At 38.4% G+C, this 21,731-nt stretch overlaps 1 protein-coding gene across 1 annotated transcript; it reads left to right on the plus strand.

The window, feature by feature from the left end:
- Window positions 1-2,405: 2,405 nt before the first annotated feature.
- Window positions 2,406-19,495, plus strand: ANXA5 (annexin A5). Its single transcript, XM_053461418.1, has 13 exons — window positions 2,406-2,549; window positions 3,860-3,891; window positions 8,322-8,406; window positions 10,462-10,556; window positions 11,176-11,289; window positions 13,234-13,324; window positions 13,662-13,741; window positions 14,287-14,343; window positions 14,475-14,568; window positions 16,298-16,393; window positions 17,330-17,388; window positions 18,089-18,211; window positions 18,878-19,495. The coding sequence occupies exons 2-13, from the start codon at window positions 3,874-3,876 to the stop codon at window positions 18,938-18,940; spliced, it is 975 nt and encodes a 324-aa protein (XP_053317393.1). The 5' UTR covers window positions 2,406-2,549; window positions 3,860-3,873; the 3' UTR covers window positions 18,941-19,495.
- The last annotated feature ends 2,236 nt before the right edge of the window (window positions 19,496-21,731 follow it).

Here is a 21,731-nt window from a genome sequence, read left to right on the forward strand (position 1 = left end):
ACTCGTTAAATATAGCACACAGCAAATATGCAGATTCAATCTTTTCTCATCTAAGTGACATGGTTGTTGCATAAATAAAATTAAAATAAAGATGCTTTGGTGTGTGGACAATTTTACTTCTTTTTCCCTTTTGGTTTCCTCCTTCAATCTGTCTTATTTTATTCTCATCTGCAAGCTGTTGTCAACTGCAGCGTTGACTCATATTTCCTGTCCTATGTATTTTCACTCTTTCCATACCGTATTTACCCTGCCACTCTTGGGGACTGGTATGGAAAATACACTGTATAAATTCATCACCATGGCTACTCCATACCTAATAACCTTGTTTAACTTTATTATTATTACGGGTGGCTGCTGCTCCTGCCCTGGGTCAGACCTAGGGCAGTAACCAAGGTAAATACACCACTGCTTGCAATCACTCCAATTTAATATCTGGCATTTATCTACACTATATGATCAAATGTATGTGGACACCTGTATGAGCTTGTTGGACATTCAAAAACCATGGGCATTAACATAGAGTTGCCCAGCCTGCCCCTTTGTGGCTATAACCATACCTGGGATCTTTATGGCTACCCAGAGCCCTCCCTTGCGGTATGCAGTCAGGTGATCTCCCACTGATGTGATTGGACGGTTATGCTGATGTTGTGAGTGGCCCTGCTGATCTTGCAGGTGTTACCGCTGATGTCAGGGGACGGTTACACTTATGTAGCGGGACACGTTTAACTGGGAATAGGGCCAGGAGTGGGACCCAGAGTTCTCCAGTGCCAACCTGGAGAAATGGTGCTTCTCTCTGAGACTCCAGATATGGGCTGTAACAGCCTCCACTCGTCTGGAAGACTTTCCACAAGATTCTGGAGCGTGTCTGTGGGACTTGAGCATTTGTGAGTTGTGAGAAGGTTTGGCTCACAATCACATGCCACAAGGTTGAAAGCATATAATTGTCTAAAATGTATATGCTATATTCTCTGGAATTAAGGGACCCAAACCCTGAAAAACAGTCCCAGAGCATTATACTTCCTTCCTCCACTAAGCTTTAAAGTAGGCACTAGGCATTCTAGTACGTAAACTTCTCCTGGCATCTGTCAAACCCAGATTGGTCCATCAGGTTGCTAGATAGTGAAGTGTGATTCAACTATCCAGAGGACACATTTCCACTTCTCCAGAGTACTTTACGCCACTCCAGCCGACGCTTGGTATAGATGGGATCTGTCCTCCTCCAAAGTGGGACTTGTTTATACCCCTTACCCTATTAGGCATTGAGGGGGCAAGGATGACCCAAAAGGGTACTTTTTAATTTTAACCCCACCCACATCAAAAAGAGGATGGAGGCTGACGGGGGAGGCATGGCTTAGAATCCTTGGTTCTCCTAGAGTTTTTAAAATTATATTTAACTCCCTGTTAGGTTGAGGTTGGTATATACATAAAATTACCCCTCTTGCTTTACTTAGTTATCTCCAGTGCCACTGTACATGGCACGGGGAAAGAGGGCAGCAATTGTTGCCCCATTAGTTAATACAGGGTCTGGGGACCCTCATTTCTTAAAAAAAAATATTTAACATATTTAAATGTTTATGGAGCTGGATTGCGAGGTGAATTTTGTGATTCGGAGCTAAGTGCGGCTCACAGGTAACTTGGAGGTTACCATAATTAATATACAAGTTGCCTGCTTTTTTCAGCGTATGCAAGATTGTTTTTGATGGCAGAAATGTGGTAAGCATGCAAAGCACAGGCAAATCATTACGATGACTTTCTAAACAATCGCTCTGATTTCACTATGCATAATTCAGGGGCAGCTCAGCTCTTGTTGCAGGAGAAGCTCAATGGTCTGGTCTTTTATAAGCAATTATCATTACCATCAGGACTGAATTAGGGGAGAAAAAGCGGCGCAGGCTGGATACCCGCAGCCGCACATTCAACTACCTGAACGGCTGTGTGAGCGCCGATAAAAGTAGCCTGTGTCTGATATATACTTAACCTGAGCATGATGGATGGGGTTGTTTTTATCCACAGCACATATGATGTTCAAGTTCTTAAACACTCTTTTTGTAGCAGATGGATGGATAGATAGATAGATAGATAGATGAAAGATATATAGATAGGCAGACAGACAGATAGATCAATCACTTGGCAGACAGATAGAAAATACATAGATGATAGATAGGCAGACTGATAAGTAGATGGACAGATAGATATAGATAAATAGATAGACAGACTGATTGATAGATAGATGATAGATTTATACTATAAATGAATGTATAGACAGACAGCTATATGACTAGTATGGATACATGGAGCTGTGTACAGCCCCTGGCACTGAAACGGTTAGTTTTCACGAGTAAAGGAGGAGGAGGCGGGGAAACATCCGCTCGCTGAGTGGCAGGAGGTGGATGAGGGCAGTTCGGATCCAGGGTGTGTCAGGGCAGGGAGGGAGCCTCTCACTTTTTACCGTCTCTGCTATTTCTCCATTGCTTTCCACAGCCCGGGGACACAGGGAGCATCCGCCTACCTACTCTGAAGACTTTTCACTGTCTTTCATTTCAGAGTAAGTATTCTCACCAACTACAATACTTTTTGTGTGCAAAAGTCGGCCTTTATTTAAAGCTTTATTGAAATAAGTGTAAGCATAGCTGCATTGTGTAATATGAACAGGGAGGCTTGTCTAATTGTTAAATTAATGTACTGGATAAAATACTTTTATTCATAAATGATAATTTGTCTCATAAAGTAGCCTCTTAAACTTGTAGGATTGATTGAACTAATTTAGGTCATTTGCATGTCATTTTTACCTAAAGTAGGTTTGTAAATAATGGAAAAGGCCCCAGACAAAAAATAAAATAACATTTAGAATTTATACTTTTTAGCTTCTGAACATTTCTGGCAGTGAAGTATCCTTTAGCAGCAGCCATTGATACCCCATAAACCTATATGCTGGCTGGCGAACCCCCATAACTACACCTGCAGTAATCACTTGGCCCTTGATGATGGACATCCTAAGCTTTTTTTTTTTATACCATTTGATATAACTTTATTGTTTGCGCTTCTGCTTTTTGACCTTGTGACTGCCTATCCTGCATGGTTCAGGATGCATTACATATACAGGTTCATATTACCTGTAAACTGATTCTTTCCTGTGGAACTGTAGAAAGATCACCTGTGAGCCACAAACCCAGTTATCCGTTAAAAAAGTAACATAGACGCCCTTTATCAGACCCCTGGCAAGCGATGATATTTCCTGTTTATAGCTATAAAAGAACAAAAATAGTTCTTCTTTTTTAGTGGAGAACTTGTAGCCGGAAAGTTAAAAACAATGTACGTGGCCTTTGTTGAGACCTGCGCGCTACTTCTTATTCAGTCTCTGTGAACCGCTTGGCAGGGCGGCTAATGAATGATTCAATTGAATCCTCTCTTATTAGCAGTTACTCAAAATACGGTATATCTTGCTCTGACTGTTTGCAATAAAACCAAACTTCGTCGCAACAAAGATCATATTTTAGACATGGTCTACAACATAATTATTTTATACGCATATGGAGACAACTACCAGAGCTTCATTGTTATCAGCATTCCTTTTTATACCTGACCCTTTACCTACAATAAACAAAAAATCAGCAGTAACATGCTCTGTATCAATACCTGGATTGACCATCTGGCACACAGGGCAAATGCCCGGTGGGCCACTGGCCAACCGATCCACATACTGCCTTATCCAGCTGTTGGCTGTGCTAAAGTGCCAGAGTTGCCTCCTTATCCCCATCCTGCCCTGAACACTACTATGGTGAGCTCTAGATGACAGTGTATGACATCATCTGTGTACATCATACATGCATTATTACAACTTGTATATATTATTTTACAGACTCCAGAGCTACAATGGCATACAAAGGAAAGGTGAGTCAAAATACATTTAGCCATCCTTCTGTTACAATGAAATGAATTCCTTTTTATAATTTTACATATAAAAAAAGACATAATTTCTCCATAATGGTAGACTTTTGCACCCAGGGAGGCTGATGTAGTCTGCAGATCTATGGTATATAGTTCACCTCCCGCTGTCATGGTTACATATATAAAAACAAAAATCAGTGGATCACATGGATCTAGTACATACATGGTTAAATGCACATATTAAAAAAAAATAATCAGTGGAGTTGTGTGCACACATTACGTGGATCTAGTACATACACGGTTAAATTCTTGAACATACACGACTTGTGTTTGTTTTGGTGGCCTGTGTTGTATGTGCTGAATATTTTAGCATGCAGAGTGCAAGCTTTGTGTTTTGTAGAAGTATTATCAAAACCTCTCAACTTCCTTCTAAATGCTGGTTATCCCGCTGAGAACAAAATACACTATTGACGTGTACACTTTTTTTTTTTTCCACGCGTTTTTTTTTTTCTTTCTGTAATGAAACCACCCAAACCAACCAAAGGGAGGCTGAGTCAAAGCACCGTCAGCGGTCATATGAGAAGGGAACAGCCTACATCTTTCTAAGCTTCTTCCTAATTTTGGTACAATTTGTAACCCCTTCAGGGTCTGTCTGCAGAAATCATACTCAGTCTAACCTTTTGAGACACCGTCGTTGTTTTACAGAGCAAAAGCGCCTTATTAATAAATATGTTGTCTTTTAGAATTGTGAATAAAATTAGAGTGTACGTGCTAACTTGCAGAACGGGATTCTTGCCTCTGGAAGCACATCTTTAGGGTGAACAATGTCAAACCTGTATTATAATAATAAGCTAATTTATTTAAATGTTTTCTAGCACTGTATCCGCTTTTTACCGTATTGCTGCATGGGGGAGAAAAATTCTGGTTATTGAGTATCGTGTTTTACCAGGCATTGGTGTTCAGAGTGTCCGACGTTAATTATTTCAGACAAAATATGTCACCCGTGACAATAAATAAACCCAGGGCCCCATTCTTCCATTTACAGTATATGTTACCATGGGTTTTTTGTTGCCTCACCCCTCATGACAAATCAAATACATCACCTTTTTGCTTCTGTAACGCCATAACGGATTTCTCACTGGATCAACAAGTCTATTCTTCTTTGGCTAAAAAAATAATGCAGCCCATGTTTAACAGGTCAGTGAGGGTAATGTAAAATTGATTCTGGCACAATTTGATAATAGCCTCATTACGATAGCAGCCATTGGAATGGTCCAGTTGCTAAGAACATTCTGTTGGTTGCTATATTTATAAAACCATTTTATAAACGTTGCACAATATCATTTTTTTTTTTTTTTTTTTTAATACGTAAACCCCAGTGAAAAGATGATGAAAACAGGACAATGTGAAATTGGTTGAATTTATAGCAAGGAGATTGTAAATCGCAGTAACAAAACGTTGTCAAAGTACTGTGTCAGTTACATGTAGCCCGTACGATCGTCACAATGCCAAGCAGCACAATCTTTGGTGACATTTTAGATGTTTTTAATGCAGTTCAGTGATATGCCATTTTAACTTTGGGAGCAAATGTGTAGTAGATGTGTTTAAAAAAAAAAACAAACAAAAAAAAAAACCAATCATGATAATTTGTGCTTTACAAATATAGACTTGGAAATTTCTAAAATATAGTGTAGCAAAGCAAAAAAAACAAAACACCGTTAGCTATTTCTTCCAAGTTCTACCAGGGGGGAAAAAAGTGATTTCTTTACTGTAGACATCAATCTTGTTTTGCCTTCCTGGACCAATGTGGAATTGGTACCACCAAAGGGCCTCTCAGGTGTCTGTGGACCTCTACAGATCTGTCAGTTTAATTTGGCTGATTACACATTACATACAGCGTGCAGATTTTATGTTGTCCGGGTATGTGCACGTACTGGCTGTCTACCCGCCAGTGCCTTGTTACCAGACGGAGATTCTGCCTTTTCCCTTCAGCACTTGAGTGAGACTTTCCATTGTCTCTGTCATCTACAAACCCAGTGTCTCCTGAATGAAAGTCCACGCGAAAATGACTACACGTAACACCGATCACAGAGTAGTCACTGTAGCATTCACATTTCCGCAGAATTTTAAACTGGTTTTGCAGAGTGACTCATTTGCAGGAAGTGCGTTTTCTGTACTTCAGGGCTAATTTCTCATGTCAAGTCTTAAAGGCTTTTAAAAGATCCAGTTTTCCAAGGTAAATTAATTTTTAGTACCTGTAAACGCTGTATTTTTTTGCCATTTTCACCATATGTTGGTTTTTTTTCAAGATCCCACATTTTCTGTGTTTTTACCCACACATATTTTAAAGCAGCACAGACACAAAAAAATAGATCGCTGTGTTTGTTTTAGCATAGGTTTTTTATACATAACTTTTTGCAATTTGGTTTTGTATTTCTTCTTCTGTACACAGTAGGTACCTCTGCCAAATAATGACCCAATTTAGGTTGCAACATTTCATAATAACGGGAATACCCCACATACATATTTTATTATGGTCTAGAGGACCACATCCATCCCTTACATATTACCCTACACTTCACTATTTTAATACAACTGCCTGGTATATGTTTTATTTAAAATGGGATGTTGGGGTCCCCCCCCTTTTCTTTTACACTGTTATCTGCAAGTTGGTATCCATATGTGGAATCAGCTAGGAGACCATCTGCTGGCTGATCACAATCTAAGATTCCATCAGGGTAAGCATTTACACATATCGTATTAGTCTCAGAGCTGCACTATAATACTTGGATGTTATAGAAGAACATGATGCAGTGGTTAGTATCACCCTCTAGAGCTTGCAACACGTTCATCACACAAATGAGCCGCTTTCACTGTACTCCAGCTGTAGTTTACATGAAAAGCAAGATGGCCTTCCCCAGTAAAACATTCTTGCTTATTTTATGTTATACAGCAAAAAGTCCACTAGGGGGCGCTCGTGTGTTCCATTCAATGAAAAATAAAACAGAGAAAAAATATATAGTGTAGGTGTCATGATTAACTCATATAATGTAGTGGATGCATGGAAGGGTAACCCAGCAGAGATGGTTAGTTTCTTTGTTTAAGCATTCAATGAGTTAATCTGAGGTTGATTTAAATGTGTTTCTTTGTGCATGCCCTCTGTATCTGTTCTGGCTAGAGGTGTCATCTTCCCAAAGGACCCCTGTGGTGATTCATGGCCTACTAGATAAGGATCCTTAGTTATAGGAATTCCATTCCTATCTTAAGTGGGGGGTTTCCATCACCTTTACCCCACCATAACTTATTGGCACATCAAAGATGGGACCCGATTCTTGGGGATGGTGTCATATAATCGGTCATGTGGTCAGAGGGGGTTTTCTTGAAACAGAGTGTGATTTAGGGACAATGCAGCGTCCGAAAAGCAGAACTCCATGATATACTCTGATCGGAACAACATCATAAGAAACCATCTGGACTTAAGGAGTTCCCACAGGCCTACTTATTGGAGAGACTCGTGAGTGAGGCTCCTGCGTATTGGAGAAACTCGTGAGTGAGGGTCCTGTGTTTAACTCCCTTTTGTTTTTAAGAACTGTTTGCCGTTTTATTTTTCTTTTGTATGTCTTGTTTTTTGTAATTCTGGCACTGTGTAATCTTTGTCTTTTTGTTATTAAAATATTCATAATCCAAGTCTGTCTTTGGGCTCTAGTATCGATATCCACAAACCCTAAGAGAGGATAACACGTTACCGTATTGTTATTGAGTTCTACAGGATATATATATATATATATGTTGCTTGCCCGGGGTGGGTTGATATATATATATAGAGATAAATGTTCTAATTCGGATTTCTCACGAATCCGGTATCAAAATCGTGAGTGGTGGCAGACTACCTGGGGGGATACAGGCAGGATTTGGGGGTTAATTTGGTATAGCTTATGCCTTGTTAAGGGGTGAAGTTAGTAAATCCAGAGGCCTGGTGCTATTAACCCCTTCATGCCCACGCCCTCCACACAGTCACGGCTTGGCAAGTAGTCCTGACCGTGACAGTAGGAGTAAAACAGTGTGTAATGCCCTGTGTGTAATTTGCTGTATTACTTCAACACCCGGAGAGTGTTGCTTAAGGGTTGCAGCTGTGGTTCCAGATACACAAGGAAAGTCATTAAGGTTGATTAGTCCTACCATTCACTATCCTATTCCCTATACTGGTTTTTCTCACTTTTTTTACACATATTATTTTATGTTATACTTCAATCATTCTACATCTAACAGAGGGGTTCATTAACATTGATTGCCACTTATATTTTACAGACATACAATACATAATCTGTATCCCTGTTTAAATAAATTTTTGTATGTTTTAACTATAAAACAGGAGAAGTTGAATTTCCAACACACCTTTTATCTATTTATGTATTTTTTCCATCTTCTTCTAGTCCACAAGAGGAACTGTGAAGGATTTTCCAGCTTTCAAGGCCAATGAAGATGCAGAAGCACTGCGCAAGGCAATGAAAGGATTGGGTATGGTATTATTTTTCCCTCCGTTATTACATCTTTCCTTTTTTCACATCATAATTTAAAAAAAAATGTTCTTCAATAAAACATTTTATTCCGTTTTACGCTTCAATGCAATATTCTGTTTGTACCTGTTGCTAAATATAATTTTCAGCTTTAATGGTCCCTTGGCCGGAAGGTAACAGCCCATCCCCTGATAAAGTGTATATGATGTGCAAACAAGAAAATTAAAACACCCATGGTCCTTAAGGGGTTAATGAAAAGGTTTTAATTTTACATATCTGGACATAACAATGTAAAAATAGGTAAATACAACCTCAGATGAAAAACACATGGCATATTACACCGTGTCATGGTTTATTCAACAAAATAAAGCCAAAATGGAGAAGCCATGTGTGAAAAACTAAGTGCACCCTTACTGCTTTCATAGGAATGCTTCAGAATGACTGAAAAAGAAAAGACTAGACACAAACTGAAACGCTGTAGCAGGCCTTAAGAAAGCTGTGCACAAACAAATGCTGCAAACCTGAATAGGAGGGTATAAGGCATGCCTGGGTACAGATGAGCATAACTGGGGGCAGATGAGCATAACTGGGGGCAGGTTGGTAAATAAAAGGAAATTAAAAACAAAAAATAGTTTACATGAATGAATATTTACTAGTAAAACTTTTTTCCTATAGGGTCGTCTTATATTCAGGCTTTTTCTTTTTTTCCTAAAATACTATTCAGATTTTAGGGGGTCGTCTTATAATCAAGCAAATACTGGGTATATATATTTATATATATCTATATCTATATATAACATAGATCTGAATCTCCTAAAAACTAACTCCTTCAGTGTAAAATATATAGTTGTATGGTTATGTAGCACTGACAAAAGCCTGTTTTTATATCTATGTAATTTTCTTCCAATAATCTTGCCATTGTTGTGATATTTTGGGTGACTTTACCTTCTCAAACACCACACAGAGCAGATTCTTTATGGCGATGCTATTAAGTCAGTGTGTCCGGCTGATAGAGCCAGTCTGTTGTTTACTACAGGCAGGATGACAAAAAGTCAGATTGAGCTATGATGACAGAGCAGAACGAATGGCTAATATACAACTCTCTGAATATACTATAGTATACAAAAAATGTTGAAATGTTGAAAAACCGAAAAGACTATAATACTATATTTTAAAAACGGATACTAGCAAAAAAAAAATGATGAGAGTGTCTGTTTTAAGATGGCATGGGTGGGTCATGAATCGGGATATAAAGGGGAAGTTGTGTTGGGCAGAAGTGCAATATTAATTTGGTGTCACCGGCAACTTTATTAACTGAAAGAAAATGCTATGCCATGAAATTGTAGTTTTAGTCTTGCTTAATTTTCAAAATATATGTTCTCTTTTTTTTATGCAAATTCTGCTACTTTTCCTGTCTTCTCCAAAGTTTTATTTAAGGCTTTACAATAATGTTTCCTGGTACTTTACATATTCATTTCCTTTAAATATTACTCTAATTAAAACCTGCAGGTAAGGATTGGTATTTTATAGACAGGCCAACGAATTGTGTGAAAGAACTATCTCTAGCCAGATTTTTTTTTTTCTTCAATAAATTTATTACACAGTCACATAGTTCCTAGATCATCTATGTGATTTAATGAGAGAGGCATAGTCCTCCTGTTATATCCATGCTAGTAAGTAGATTTATTTCTCAATTTCTACATAGATTTCTAAAAATATGTTTATACCTTCCCATGGGAGTTCATGGTATTCAGGGCTGGTCTTAGTACCAAGTGAAACAGGCAGCTGCCCAGGGTATCTGGATCAGGGAGGTGGCTACAGTCATAGCAGAAACTGTCCCCATGTGTAGAGGTTCGTCTGGGATCTGAAATGGGTGCAGTAGAAGCCTGTACAATGTGTGGCGGGTACACACAAGATGTCTATGCATACATTAGCATTCTAAAAATATAAACAAACAACATAGAGGGACTTTTTGGACTATGACTGGTCCTGGTGGTATCAACCTGTTAAATAGAATGCCTGTTAATTTCTTCTTCTTCTTTGTTTTATTTCCCAGGTACTGATGAAGAGGCCATCTTGAAAATCCTTACATCCAGAAGCAATGCCCAACGACAAGAAATTGCGGCTGCCTTCAAGACTTTGTTTGGCAGGGTAATAACCTTGCTACTTTCTGTGTAGAAAAAAAATGTGTAGACCTGTGCGTTCAGAGTTGTACGAATCTCCATAAACAAGGAAAAAAAAAAACAACCCACAAAACAAATGAAAACAAGGCAAAATGCTCAAAATTTTTGTTCAGATTTTGTTGGGTTGTTCACTCCTGTTCTCGCTCTTATTCACTCTCACGGTCTATGAATGTCTCCTGGCCTTCATCTTCTTGTCCTTCTGTCTTATTTCTTTGTCTGGGTCTCTGCAGACATGGCCAGGTGTTCTAGGCATTCCAGCCTGTTCTGTGATGTTTTCAGTTGGCCATAGGCTGGAAAGAAGGCAAAATGAAACTTAATTGGGTACTGTCCAGTGTAAGGGCAAGGCCTAGTGACGTTGATACAATTCTGCTGTAAATTCCATTAACCTTAAAGGTGTCATTGATTTACATATAACAAGTAAGGAATAAAATCTGGCTCGGTAGTACAAGATTTGCTTAGCATTTTGTATGAAAACAAGATACCCAAATAAATTCACTTACTGTTTTGATGCAATCTATAACAAAGTTTATTGAAGCAGAATTCATGTTTTAAGATATCCTATATAACTCAAACTGTCTTATCTTCAGGATCTTGTCGATGACTTGAAATCAGAACTCACAGGCAAGTTTGAGAAACTGATTGTGGCGCTGATGACCCCAGCCTCTTTATATGATGCGTATGAACTGAGACACGCCATCAAGGTACTTTAGCCATGCATTTGTCCAAATCCATACAATTATCTAGATACGTACTTCAGTCTTGTAGGCCAAAGACATCGGGGGTCTGTACACAAGGAATTAAGCCAACTTGTGTTAGCAGGCGAGTTGCTGAGGCATACTGCCTCAAATAATTTGGCTGAAGAAGAGCAGCCGATCTATGCACTAAGATGAACTCAACTGCTAACTTGACTGCAGGTAAAATTGGCTGCCAACTCGCTGCAAGCACAAATTAAAAAGGGTATATTTCAATATTCAAATACTATATGTTTGGATAGGCAAATCAGGAGGTGTCAAGTAGAACCACAACCCTTTTAAAGTCTGTAACCTGACTGGAAATTTAGACTTGCGTTTAACTGACTGTCTTTATCCCGTGGCCCTCACACAGTGTAGATGTTTTTTCTAGCACAGCTTAATAGCATGGGTTGCTGGTTTATGTGATTTAAGGCATTAACTCTGTTCTTTTTTGTAGTAGATGAAGCAAATCCAAACATACTTTTTTTTTTTTTTTTTCTTCTCACGGAAAAAAAATAAACGCCATCATGTTATAATAATTTAACAAACATTTTATGTTAAAGTTTAATATAGCTTTTTCTTTCTAAATACATGCATTTGGGCTATAGGTCAATGATGGTCTTGCATACCACAGTCTATCCTTTATAGAGAGAGAGTCAAGATGCACGTTTGAATACATGTCTTATGTAAATAAGATGATACAAAAGAACTCAAATTTTATGCAATCTGACATCTGTATTGGTCTAGTGCTACAGTACAACAGGACAGCTGAGTTGTTCAATAAGTGAACGTGATACATATATTTTGTATGGGGGTGTTGACGCTCCAGTGTAAAGTGTTAATAAAATGGAATTTCTGAATATTTTCTAGAATTATGGTGGATGGATAGACTTTATCTAATAATCATGTAGTAGCATGAATATAGTTCACTGGATACGGGTCCAATCATAGTCTTCTGTGAGAGTGCTGTTTTTATACAAGAAAAATAAGGTTTGAGGGTTTATTCACTAAAGAGGTTCATCTCCTTGAGTTTGCTTTACATCATGAAGGACCAAACCGGATGAGACTTTGCAACTCTCCTGCCAGTCCCCTCCCAAATCCTGATTAGTGAATAAGGCCCCTTGTCTCTACAAATATGTGAAATGCATGACTAATAATCACAGATTACTCAGTCATGTTAGTAGGGGTAGGGCGTTGGTCAAATAGTGTAAAATAAATCTCTGAATAGTTCTTGCTTTATACATTTTCTTTGGCTGTGGGTAGAATACTATACTATACTATTATTATTATATTCTGTGTGCTTACACCGGTTTCTCTAGGCTAGGTCACTTACTGTTGCAAAAGAAGGGTACAAATATGTGTGAATCCCTGGGCTATGAGATCCTTTTTTAATGGACTTTACAACCAGTGATGAACCTCCACCTTCCAGCAAATACTTAGATATATAAACACGCACAGAACCTTCTCTTGCATTCATCCGTATCTTTCACCACTCTGCATGTTACTGGAAGTTGAATGAGAGACAAAACCCTGCCTCTCCATCGCGTATAGTCACCTCTACTACATCTTGCCCCACATGACATTTAACACCTGCACCTAAATACATTTTAGGATAGGGTGCTGATTGAAGCCAAAGGGTTATACTGTTATAACAATATAACTGCATTCTTAGTGGAAAGGGGAAATGTCCATTACACTACAGTCTGAAAACATGAAGTGCCTCTGCTCTGAATTTAGTAAATGCATCTGGGGATTTTTCAAATGTCTGAGTTGATGCATACTGTTCTCACTCTTTATACCCAACACAGCATTTTAAATAAGGGTCTGTGCTTAGTCTGTAAGCGTTCATATCTATCTCTCTTCAGCTAAAGCTCATCTTATCTACTGAACAAGTGTCACATATTTGTTTTCTAGGGAGCCGGTACTTGCGAGAATATATTGATTGAAATTCTTGCCTCTAGAAGTCAAGCGGAACTGAATCATATCAAGCAGGTTTACAAAAAAGGTATGTGCTCAGGAGAGTGCAAAAATACATTACGTCTTCAAATTATGTGGCAGTATCTGTGATAAATGTTCTTGGTGTGATGCTTATTCCACATCTTTATCTACCGCTCGCAGCTGGCTTTATATGTGGGCACAGCATGTTTTTTCTCTATTTTTTTGATAGGCATGATTGAGTCAGACTATTTGCATCTCTGCAGTTTGAGCCATTTGGTTCCTTACCGTTTTAGAAGATTATAACCCAAATATTGTGAATGTGCAGTATGCTTTAGCCTCTAGCTATAAACTCTTATGCTGGAAAGGTAGATGTACCTACAGTACAATACATTGGTTTGTTTCAGAATTTGGATGTGAACTGGAAGACAGCATTACTGGAGATACATCTGGATTCTTCCAGAGGATGCTGGTTGTCCTAGTCCAGGTAATTGTATTTATTTTACCTACTACTACTACTACTTATAATTTCAACACAAAAATCCTAAATCCTTCATAATGAATCATTTCACGTATAGAAATCATTAAACATAGAAAGAAAGAAACAAAAATCCCAATAATTTTTTTTTTTTTTTACTCATCACAGTGGCACTTTCGGTATTTACAATTCCAGAGCTATAGATTTTGTATTTATATTTGATGAACTGGGCATTTTACTGGCCCCCCTCCCTCAGTCCTGCCCCCCCTCAAAAATGTCATTTCAAAAAGGTTCAAAGAAAAGGATGCTATAAACAACCTGACACAAGTTTAAGTACATGTAATCTGATTGCTAAAAAGCAAGTTCCATAATGTGTATATATATAAACATTTGAATACATGTTTTTTTTTCTGTATTTATTTACTTTTGTTTCCACACTTCTAGAGCTATCTGCTATGCAGACATATGGAAAGAAAGTAGGCCATGTATAATCAGCATGTGCTTATATTGTGTTTGTCTTGTCAATCAAAGCATGTCTTGTGATTTCTTTTCAGGCTAACAGAGACCCCGACTCTAAAGTGAATGACTCGCTTGTTGAGCAAGATGCCCAGGTCAGTGACTAACAGTGGTTTTCTAAATATTGAAACCACCCCAAAGTCTTTTAATTCTGTTTTGCATAATGATATGAGTGTCTGCTCATAGATGATTTTATTTTATGATCTCTGTGCTTGAATCCTGGCAGGATTTGTTTAAAGCTGGGGAGCTGAAGTGGGGAACAGATGAAGAAAAGTTCATCACAATCTTGGGGACTCGCAGCATTGCTCATTTAAGGAAAGGTAGAGATCTGTTACACCTTTACTCAAGTTAGACATTGTAGACCAGAATTTTCGGTACCTCTTTAACACGAGGAGGCTACATGCATTTTGCCACGTTGAATCTTTTTGCTATGTTGTACGGAATTTGAGGAAATGCATCGTATCTACCTAAAGATATCACCTCTTTCTGTGCCTTCTTCATCGCAGCTGCTTAGCCCTCCTGTGCACACAGATAATTGGGGTAGCAATTCAAAGGAGAAGCTTAGTTTACAGTTAGAAATGAAGTATGAAAACCTTTGAATGATGATAATTATAGTTCAAGAATTGGATGGGTAGATTCTGGTTACCCCTGATGGAAATGCATATGCTGATATTACACGGAGTGTATACAGAGGAAGTGAGCATAACGGCAAATAATTCTTTACTACCATTTTACCATCCAAACCACAATTAATAGTTTGCATAAGGATAGGGGACCCTCCTGTTGAGTCATCTAATGTTTGGAAGATGAATACTTAGTGTCTGACTCATACAAACAGACTGGGATTTATTTTCTGTGTGTAAGATCATGGCTATTTTTGCAATCTGGTGCTCATATGCATCCCCTCCAATGAAGAATACATATTAAAGAATTTTGTAAGTACTAAAATAAACATTCTTTAGCTGTTAAAAATGAAAAAAAAAAATAACGTTTGGGTAAGCTGCAGCTTCAGAGCAGGAGCACCTGCCCTTTGTAAGAGGAAAAGCTTGGGGGTTATTTTGCTAAATCTCACCATACATTTGAAAGGCAGGTATTTGGCTATCATATGTATTTTAGTGAAAATGATGGCTGGTGTGTCCAAAAGACATTATGATAGGACATGGTAATTGCTAGACATGAAACCAGGCTGCTGTTTATATTTATATAAACTGTTTAATTAGCAGAGAACCCTTTTGAGCACAGATTTCCAGAGCAGGGAGCTCATTCTACTACTTCTGGAAAAATTTGGAAATCCTTAGTCATTTCACAGATGGAAAGGATTAAAATGTTTCAGACATGAGGTTTTCCGTTTGGCGCAATTAGACTGAAGTATTATGGTTTCTTCTTCGTATGGTTTTGTCAGCTTTCCACCATCAGAGTTCTCGGTCTTAGATTTTGAAGCTTTAGGTTTTAGCAAATGTGTAGAATGTCCAGGGTGAAAGAGTTCTAAGGGATGTTTAGGTACACGAAAGAGCCTTTCTATTTATTTTTGTTACTCGTAAGAGGGAACTGAGTTTAAAAATATTTGTATTACAGTGAGAGGTTGGAGTGCATTAGTCATTCTCCATCTGCATTCATCAACACGATAAGTCTATCTGCGTAAAATCTCATCCGGAGATTGATCAGACCTCTTTCTTTTATACGCAGTCTGCCAGCCACTTCAGACCAGGGAGCATCTCCACCGGGGAACCTCAACTATTCCTCCCTTAGCAATGAAAGAAACTGGACAGGAGCTCCCTTGGTCTCAGTAAAAGCAGGTATTTGTTATGCTTGGCGACTAAAGTAAGCAACTGGTAAATAGAACAAACTGGAGTTGATATGTACCGGTTGGTTACTTTAATCGCCAAGCATAAAAAATAAGTGCTTTTACTGAGACCAAGCAAGTTCCCTTTTAGTTTTTTGCTATTTCTTTTATTCAAAATGAAATTTTTTTGTCAGACAGAATATATGGCTGATATATGTGTTTTTTTTTTTGTTTTTTTTTTTTTCCTCCTCCTCTTCTTCTTCTAGTGTTTGATAGGTACATGACCATCTCTGGGTACCAGATTGAAGAAAGCATTGACCGCGAAACATCTGGGCACTTGGAGAAGCTACTGCTTGCTATTGGTAAAGCTCTGAGTGTCTTATATTTTCTACTGGTGACAAAAAACAATGCTAGCTAATAATAAACAGGGCATAATAAGCATACTCGTCATAAAACATCAGTGTTTTTAATGATGGCTGATAAGTATACTTGATGATTAGAAAACAAGCATTGGCAAGGACAGCGCTAGGCAAAGGCAAACCACTTGTTGAACATGCTGAACATAAATTGGTTTTGTTTTTTTGCATTGCCACTTGTTCTGTTCAAAAGCAAAATAGCACATGTTGTTACAAATAAAAAATCCTTTTTTTATTTTGGCTACATGCCCTATAAAAAGTTGACGGGAAAATTACTGCATGAAAAGGTGGTAGAATTACCTTTTTTTCTTTTGTTTAGCTGTGTACTATTTGTAATGGGTGAAAGCAGTACAAAATGTACGGTATGAATCATCTATACACATATATATTATATTTTATTTATATGTGTATGTATATGTGTATATATATATATATATATATATATATATATATATATATATATATATATATAATTATATTATCATTATATTATGACATTTAATTCATAATAAGCTTAAACTTTGCATGGTCTATGGAAAGTCTGTGATGTGTGTGTGTGTGTGTGTATATATATATATATATATATATATATATATATATTTAGGGCTTAGTTTTTTGTAGGCTGCTGATGTCTGTTGTGACACACATTACATATACATACCCATTTGTGACATTGGGGATTAGGTTTATCTGAATTTTTTTTCTTATTATTTACATGTAACCATTTTAGTAGCAAATATGAGACATTTTAGTATCTTCTGTTCAATAATACAATTTGCATACTTGAGTGTTAAGTGCCAACACTGACATTGGTCTGATTCAAAGAAAAAAAAAAAACAAAGTTCGATAAAATGAAAATGTCTGCTCTTTTTGTTTTATCAGTGAAATGTGTCCGAAGTGTTCCTGGATACTTTGCAGAAACACTATACAATGCTGTGAAGGTGAGTACATGCTTTTCATCGCTACAGTATAGTTAAGTCCTAACTGTTTGCTGATGGAATCGGTACATGTTTGCTGAGGGTGTTTAGGGTAGTAGACTTTTATTTAAAAAAAAAAAAAAAAAAGGATAAAAATGGCTTTTTAATACACCAAAATACAGTGTAGGCTTACTAATCGTACTTGATGAAAGCAGAACAGCCTTCTGAGTATGGGTAAAACTTCGATAGTGGGGGTTTTATTCACTAAGCCAGAAGGCTGTGGGAGTTTGTTGCACGTTTACATTTTCATATTTGTACAGTTTATAATGAAGGGCAAACCCCTGCAATAACAGCTTTATTGGCCTTGTATAATACAAATATAATGTGGGAAGAATTACTTAAAGCCACGGCGCAGTTTGGCCTATACGTTAAACAGTAACAGCTCCCAACCTCTTGAAGGGCTAACCTTGCTAAATTTCTCCGACATTATGATTTATATCTAGACATCAATTAAATTGTACTACATATTATATAGATCTTCTATATATACATTGATATATAAATATTGCTGTATGTAATTACTGCCTGATTATTGTTATGTTGGTCTAAGAAATATATTATCAGTACAGATAAACTTTACACGCTACCAGAGTTTTGGAAATAAATGCATTGTCTGTTTCCTAAAGCAGAAGATTTATGTTTATCTGAATTTATTCTTGCACAGGGAGCTGGCACTGATGACTGCACTCTGGTCAGAGTCATGGTCTCCAGGAGTGAAGTAGATTTACTTGACGTAAGACAAGAGTTCCGTAAGAACTTTGGGAAGTCTCTCCACCAAGCCATTAAGGTAAAAAGAAAATCTTTCATTGCTCACATTTCATTTTGGTGAATGGGCTTGGAATGGACACTGTTAAATGAATGATGAAACACAGCAAGAACTTATGGATGGTTCCTGAGGCACACACAAAAAAAAAAAACATCAACCTGGCTAAGTAATGTTTCCTTGAGCATCTATAATACTTCTAGCAACCAATGAAGCTAAGTATATGTTCAGATTAAACCCCACTTAGTTTACCAGAAACTCCTAGTTACGAGAAGCATCATCAAATTTACTTTACAAGAATGGACACTGGTCGCCTGTCTTTGTGGGCTACCAGCTTCAGGCACCAGACTTCTACCCTCCTGTGATCCATTACAGGCAGTGGCACAGTAGCATGCCATCTAGTTAAACTGGCAAAGCCAGGAAGACCTGCAGAGTGTTTCCTATACTGATTCTATACAGCTTCCAGTTCCTGATGTTTTTATTAACTGGTTAAACGTAAAGTTGTGTAAATGAGGAAAAAAACCCTCCAAACCTAATATGTAACTAGTTCAGTTTATATATCGCAGAGCAAAGTACTACTGTGAAAACCAATATAAATGGATTTTGGGAAATAGCATAATGTTCTGAGCTAGGCATCCCCGGATGATATTTTTAACTTTTGAATTCACTTTTCATGTTCTTCCCTTCTAGGGCGATACGTCCGGTGACTACAGGAATACACTCCTCTTACTCTGCTGTGGTGATGATGAGTAATGTTTCTGCTGAAAAGGAGACCTACCTTTTGGCAATACCTGTACAACTGTACTAAAGCTAATACCAGTTCTCTATACTAATGCTTCATTACCCACAATACTTCACAGCATGTTATTTGCATAGACACAACATTATGATAAGCATACAATTTTAAGAAGTTTCTTAGGACCACATTGTTGGTGCTGTTTTTGTATTTGTTATTTTTGTTTTATGCATAACCAGTAATTTAATCCTGCCAAGTAATGTGAGTTAAAAGGACCAGTGTGTTATGTTGGCACAACATGCGTTTCAGGGCATATGCTACAGCTTGTGTAAAGATCTTCAGGAACACGTACTTTCCACCCAAATGTGCATTTCAAGCTCCCTAATTCTAATGTTCACTGCCTTAACCTAAACTCTGCATTTCCTCAGTATTTGACAACATGAGTAGAAATACACGGTTTTTTCTATTTCCTTAACTATTCTGGTAACTATAGTTTCTGAACAGTGATGTCTATATGAAGAGTAGCTAAAATGTCATCATTCACTCACATGAAATAAAAGTTGTCAAGCAATTATCCGTGTTCTGCAAGTGCTTATTTCTGCAAGAGGTTATTTATAAGGAGTAATTGCAAGGCAAAGTTGATGGAAGTGCATATGCTACTGTAATGTACGAAGACCTTCTATTGAGCAGTCTGTACTCTCGCACCACCTGCTGGTCATAGGTAGTTGAATACCTAAAGGTCCTGTGGTAATAGGGACCTCTAAAGAACATGCATGTTTTTGTTGATCACATCTTAATCATTTCTGAAAATGTCAGTGCAGAACCTGTTATTGGGGGCACATGACTCCGCTAAGTTCCTGCTTTTCCTGGCCGGTACAAGAGACCCTGCTCGCACACTGTGTGACCAATGCACAAATAAGCAGCCCAGCCCCTGTGGACGATTATTTTCAGCCGTTTTTTTTTTTGTTTCGGCGTTTTGCCGATAATGCCCTTATCTGTGCATCCCTAAAGGAACGCATTGATATTTCTAAAATTTGGTTGGAAATATAAATGATGGTGTTTTGCTGTTTAGTGAACAAACCCTGATGTGATGGGTTGTCCTTATCTTGAATATATTCATAGTGCTAGTTGCTTTAACTTACCACTTTAATGAAGCTGGTAAAATGAAACCAGTAAAAAGTAATGACTTACCAAGTTAAATGATTACTTTCGATTGAAGCCCAAGCTTTACAATTTCATTAAAAGTTCAAGTTACATTGGACGATAAGATCCCAATATGAATAAGTCCTCTCACCAATTGTCAGATTTGGATTGATGAGCCCCTGGGTTCTTAAGGGTTCAGGGAGGCCACTGCTCCTTTCAAAAAAAAAAAAAAACAGTTTCCAGATGACCGAGAATTTGGCTTTACTGCTCCAGTGTTGTACAGACTGAAAATCATTCTGCAAAAAATTAGAAATGGCCTAATGTACTAATTTACTGTAAATTTTGTTTAAATATGTAAAGTGGGGGCGGGGCGTATGTGTTAGAGCCCTGCGCGGGACTGCTTTTTCAATCCCGCTCCCGCTGATTTTTTTTGCCCAATCCCACCCGCTCCCGCAATGTTGGTGTTCCAATCCCGTCCGCTCCCGCCACAAATGTGGCCAATCACTTCCTTACCTGAACTGTAGATTTCCTGCGCAGTCCTGCAAGGCTGCCCTCGTGTTGCTTTCTCACAGCGTCTCTTCTCTTGCTCTGCCCAGGAACAAGGCGGAGTCACGGGAAGTGACGTCACATCACGTGACTCAGTTTTGTTCCTGGGCGGAGCAAGACAGGAGACACTGTAAGGGAGCAGCGAGAAGGCACCGTAGGTACAGTGTCTGACCGCCCGCAACCCCAGCAAGTTTTTTGGCTGGGTCCCGCAGGACTCGCGGGACCCACCTCCCAATGCAGTCCTCTGGTGTGTGTGTGTGTGTGTGTGTGTGTGTGTGTGTGTGTGTGTGTGCGCATAATATATATAACTGTCTGAAGGGTTCATAGTGCATATGCAGACCTTATAGGTGAAGTGGTGGGCATCCAGTGGAGCATACCTAGTTGAACCTACTTAGGGCTTGAACAGCATCTTAGGCTGCAAGTAGCCATGTCCCCAGAGTGTTGCTCCTCCCATAGGCACTATACATGAGCTTCGTTAAAAGGAAATCCTGATCATACAACCTTAAAAAGGCTGCAACAATGCTTAGGTAGATGGTATGTGTCAAAGTAACATTCATATGAATGGTTTTCCTGCAGATCATTGCCCAAAGCATCACACTGCCTCTGCCAGCTTCTCTTCTTCGCATAGTGCATCCTGGAGCCATGTGTTCTCCAGGTAAGAGACGCACACACACCTGGCCAGCCATGGGATGTAAAAGAAAACCTGATTCATCGGACTAGGCCATCTTCTTCCATTGCTCTGTGGTCAAGTTCTTATGTTCACGTGCCCATTGTAGGCACTTTCGGCAGTAGACATGCATCCGACAAACTGTGATGTACTGTGTTTTCTGATACCTTTCTATCAGAACTTTTTCAGCAATTTGAGCTACAGTAGCTCGTCTGATAGATAGTGATGACTTCGGACCGGAAACCCCCCACAAGAGCTGCAGTTTTGGAGATGCTCTGACCCAGTTGTCTAGCCATCACAATTTGGCCCTTGTCAAAGTCGCTTAGATCCTTAGATGCCATTTTTTCCTGCTTATAACACATCAACTTTGAGCACAAAATTGCTGCCTAATATATCCCATCCACTGACATGATAACAAGAATATCAATGTTATTCACTTCACCTGTCAGTGG

This window comes from Spea bombifrons, chromosome 1 (assembly GCF_027358695.1).
Source record: "Spea bombifrons isolate aSpeBom1 chromosome 1, aSpeBom1.2.pri, whole genome shotgun sequence".
NCBI lineage: Eukaryota > Metazoa > Chordata > Amphibia > Anura > Pelobatidae > Spea > Spea bombifrons.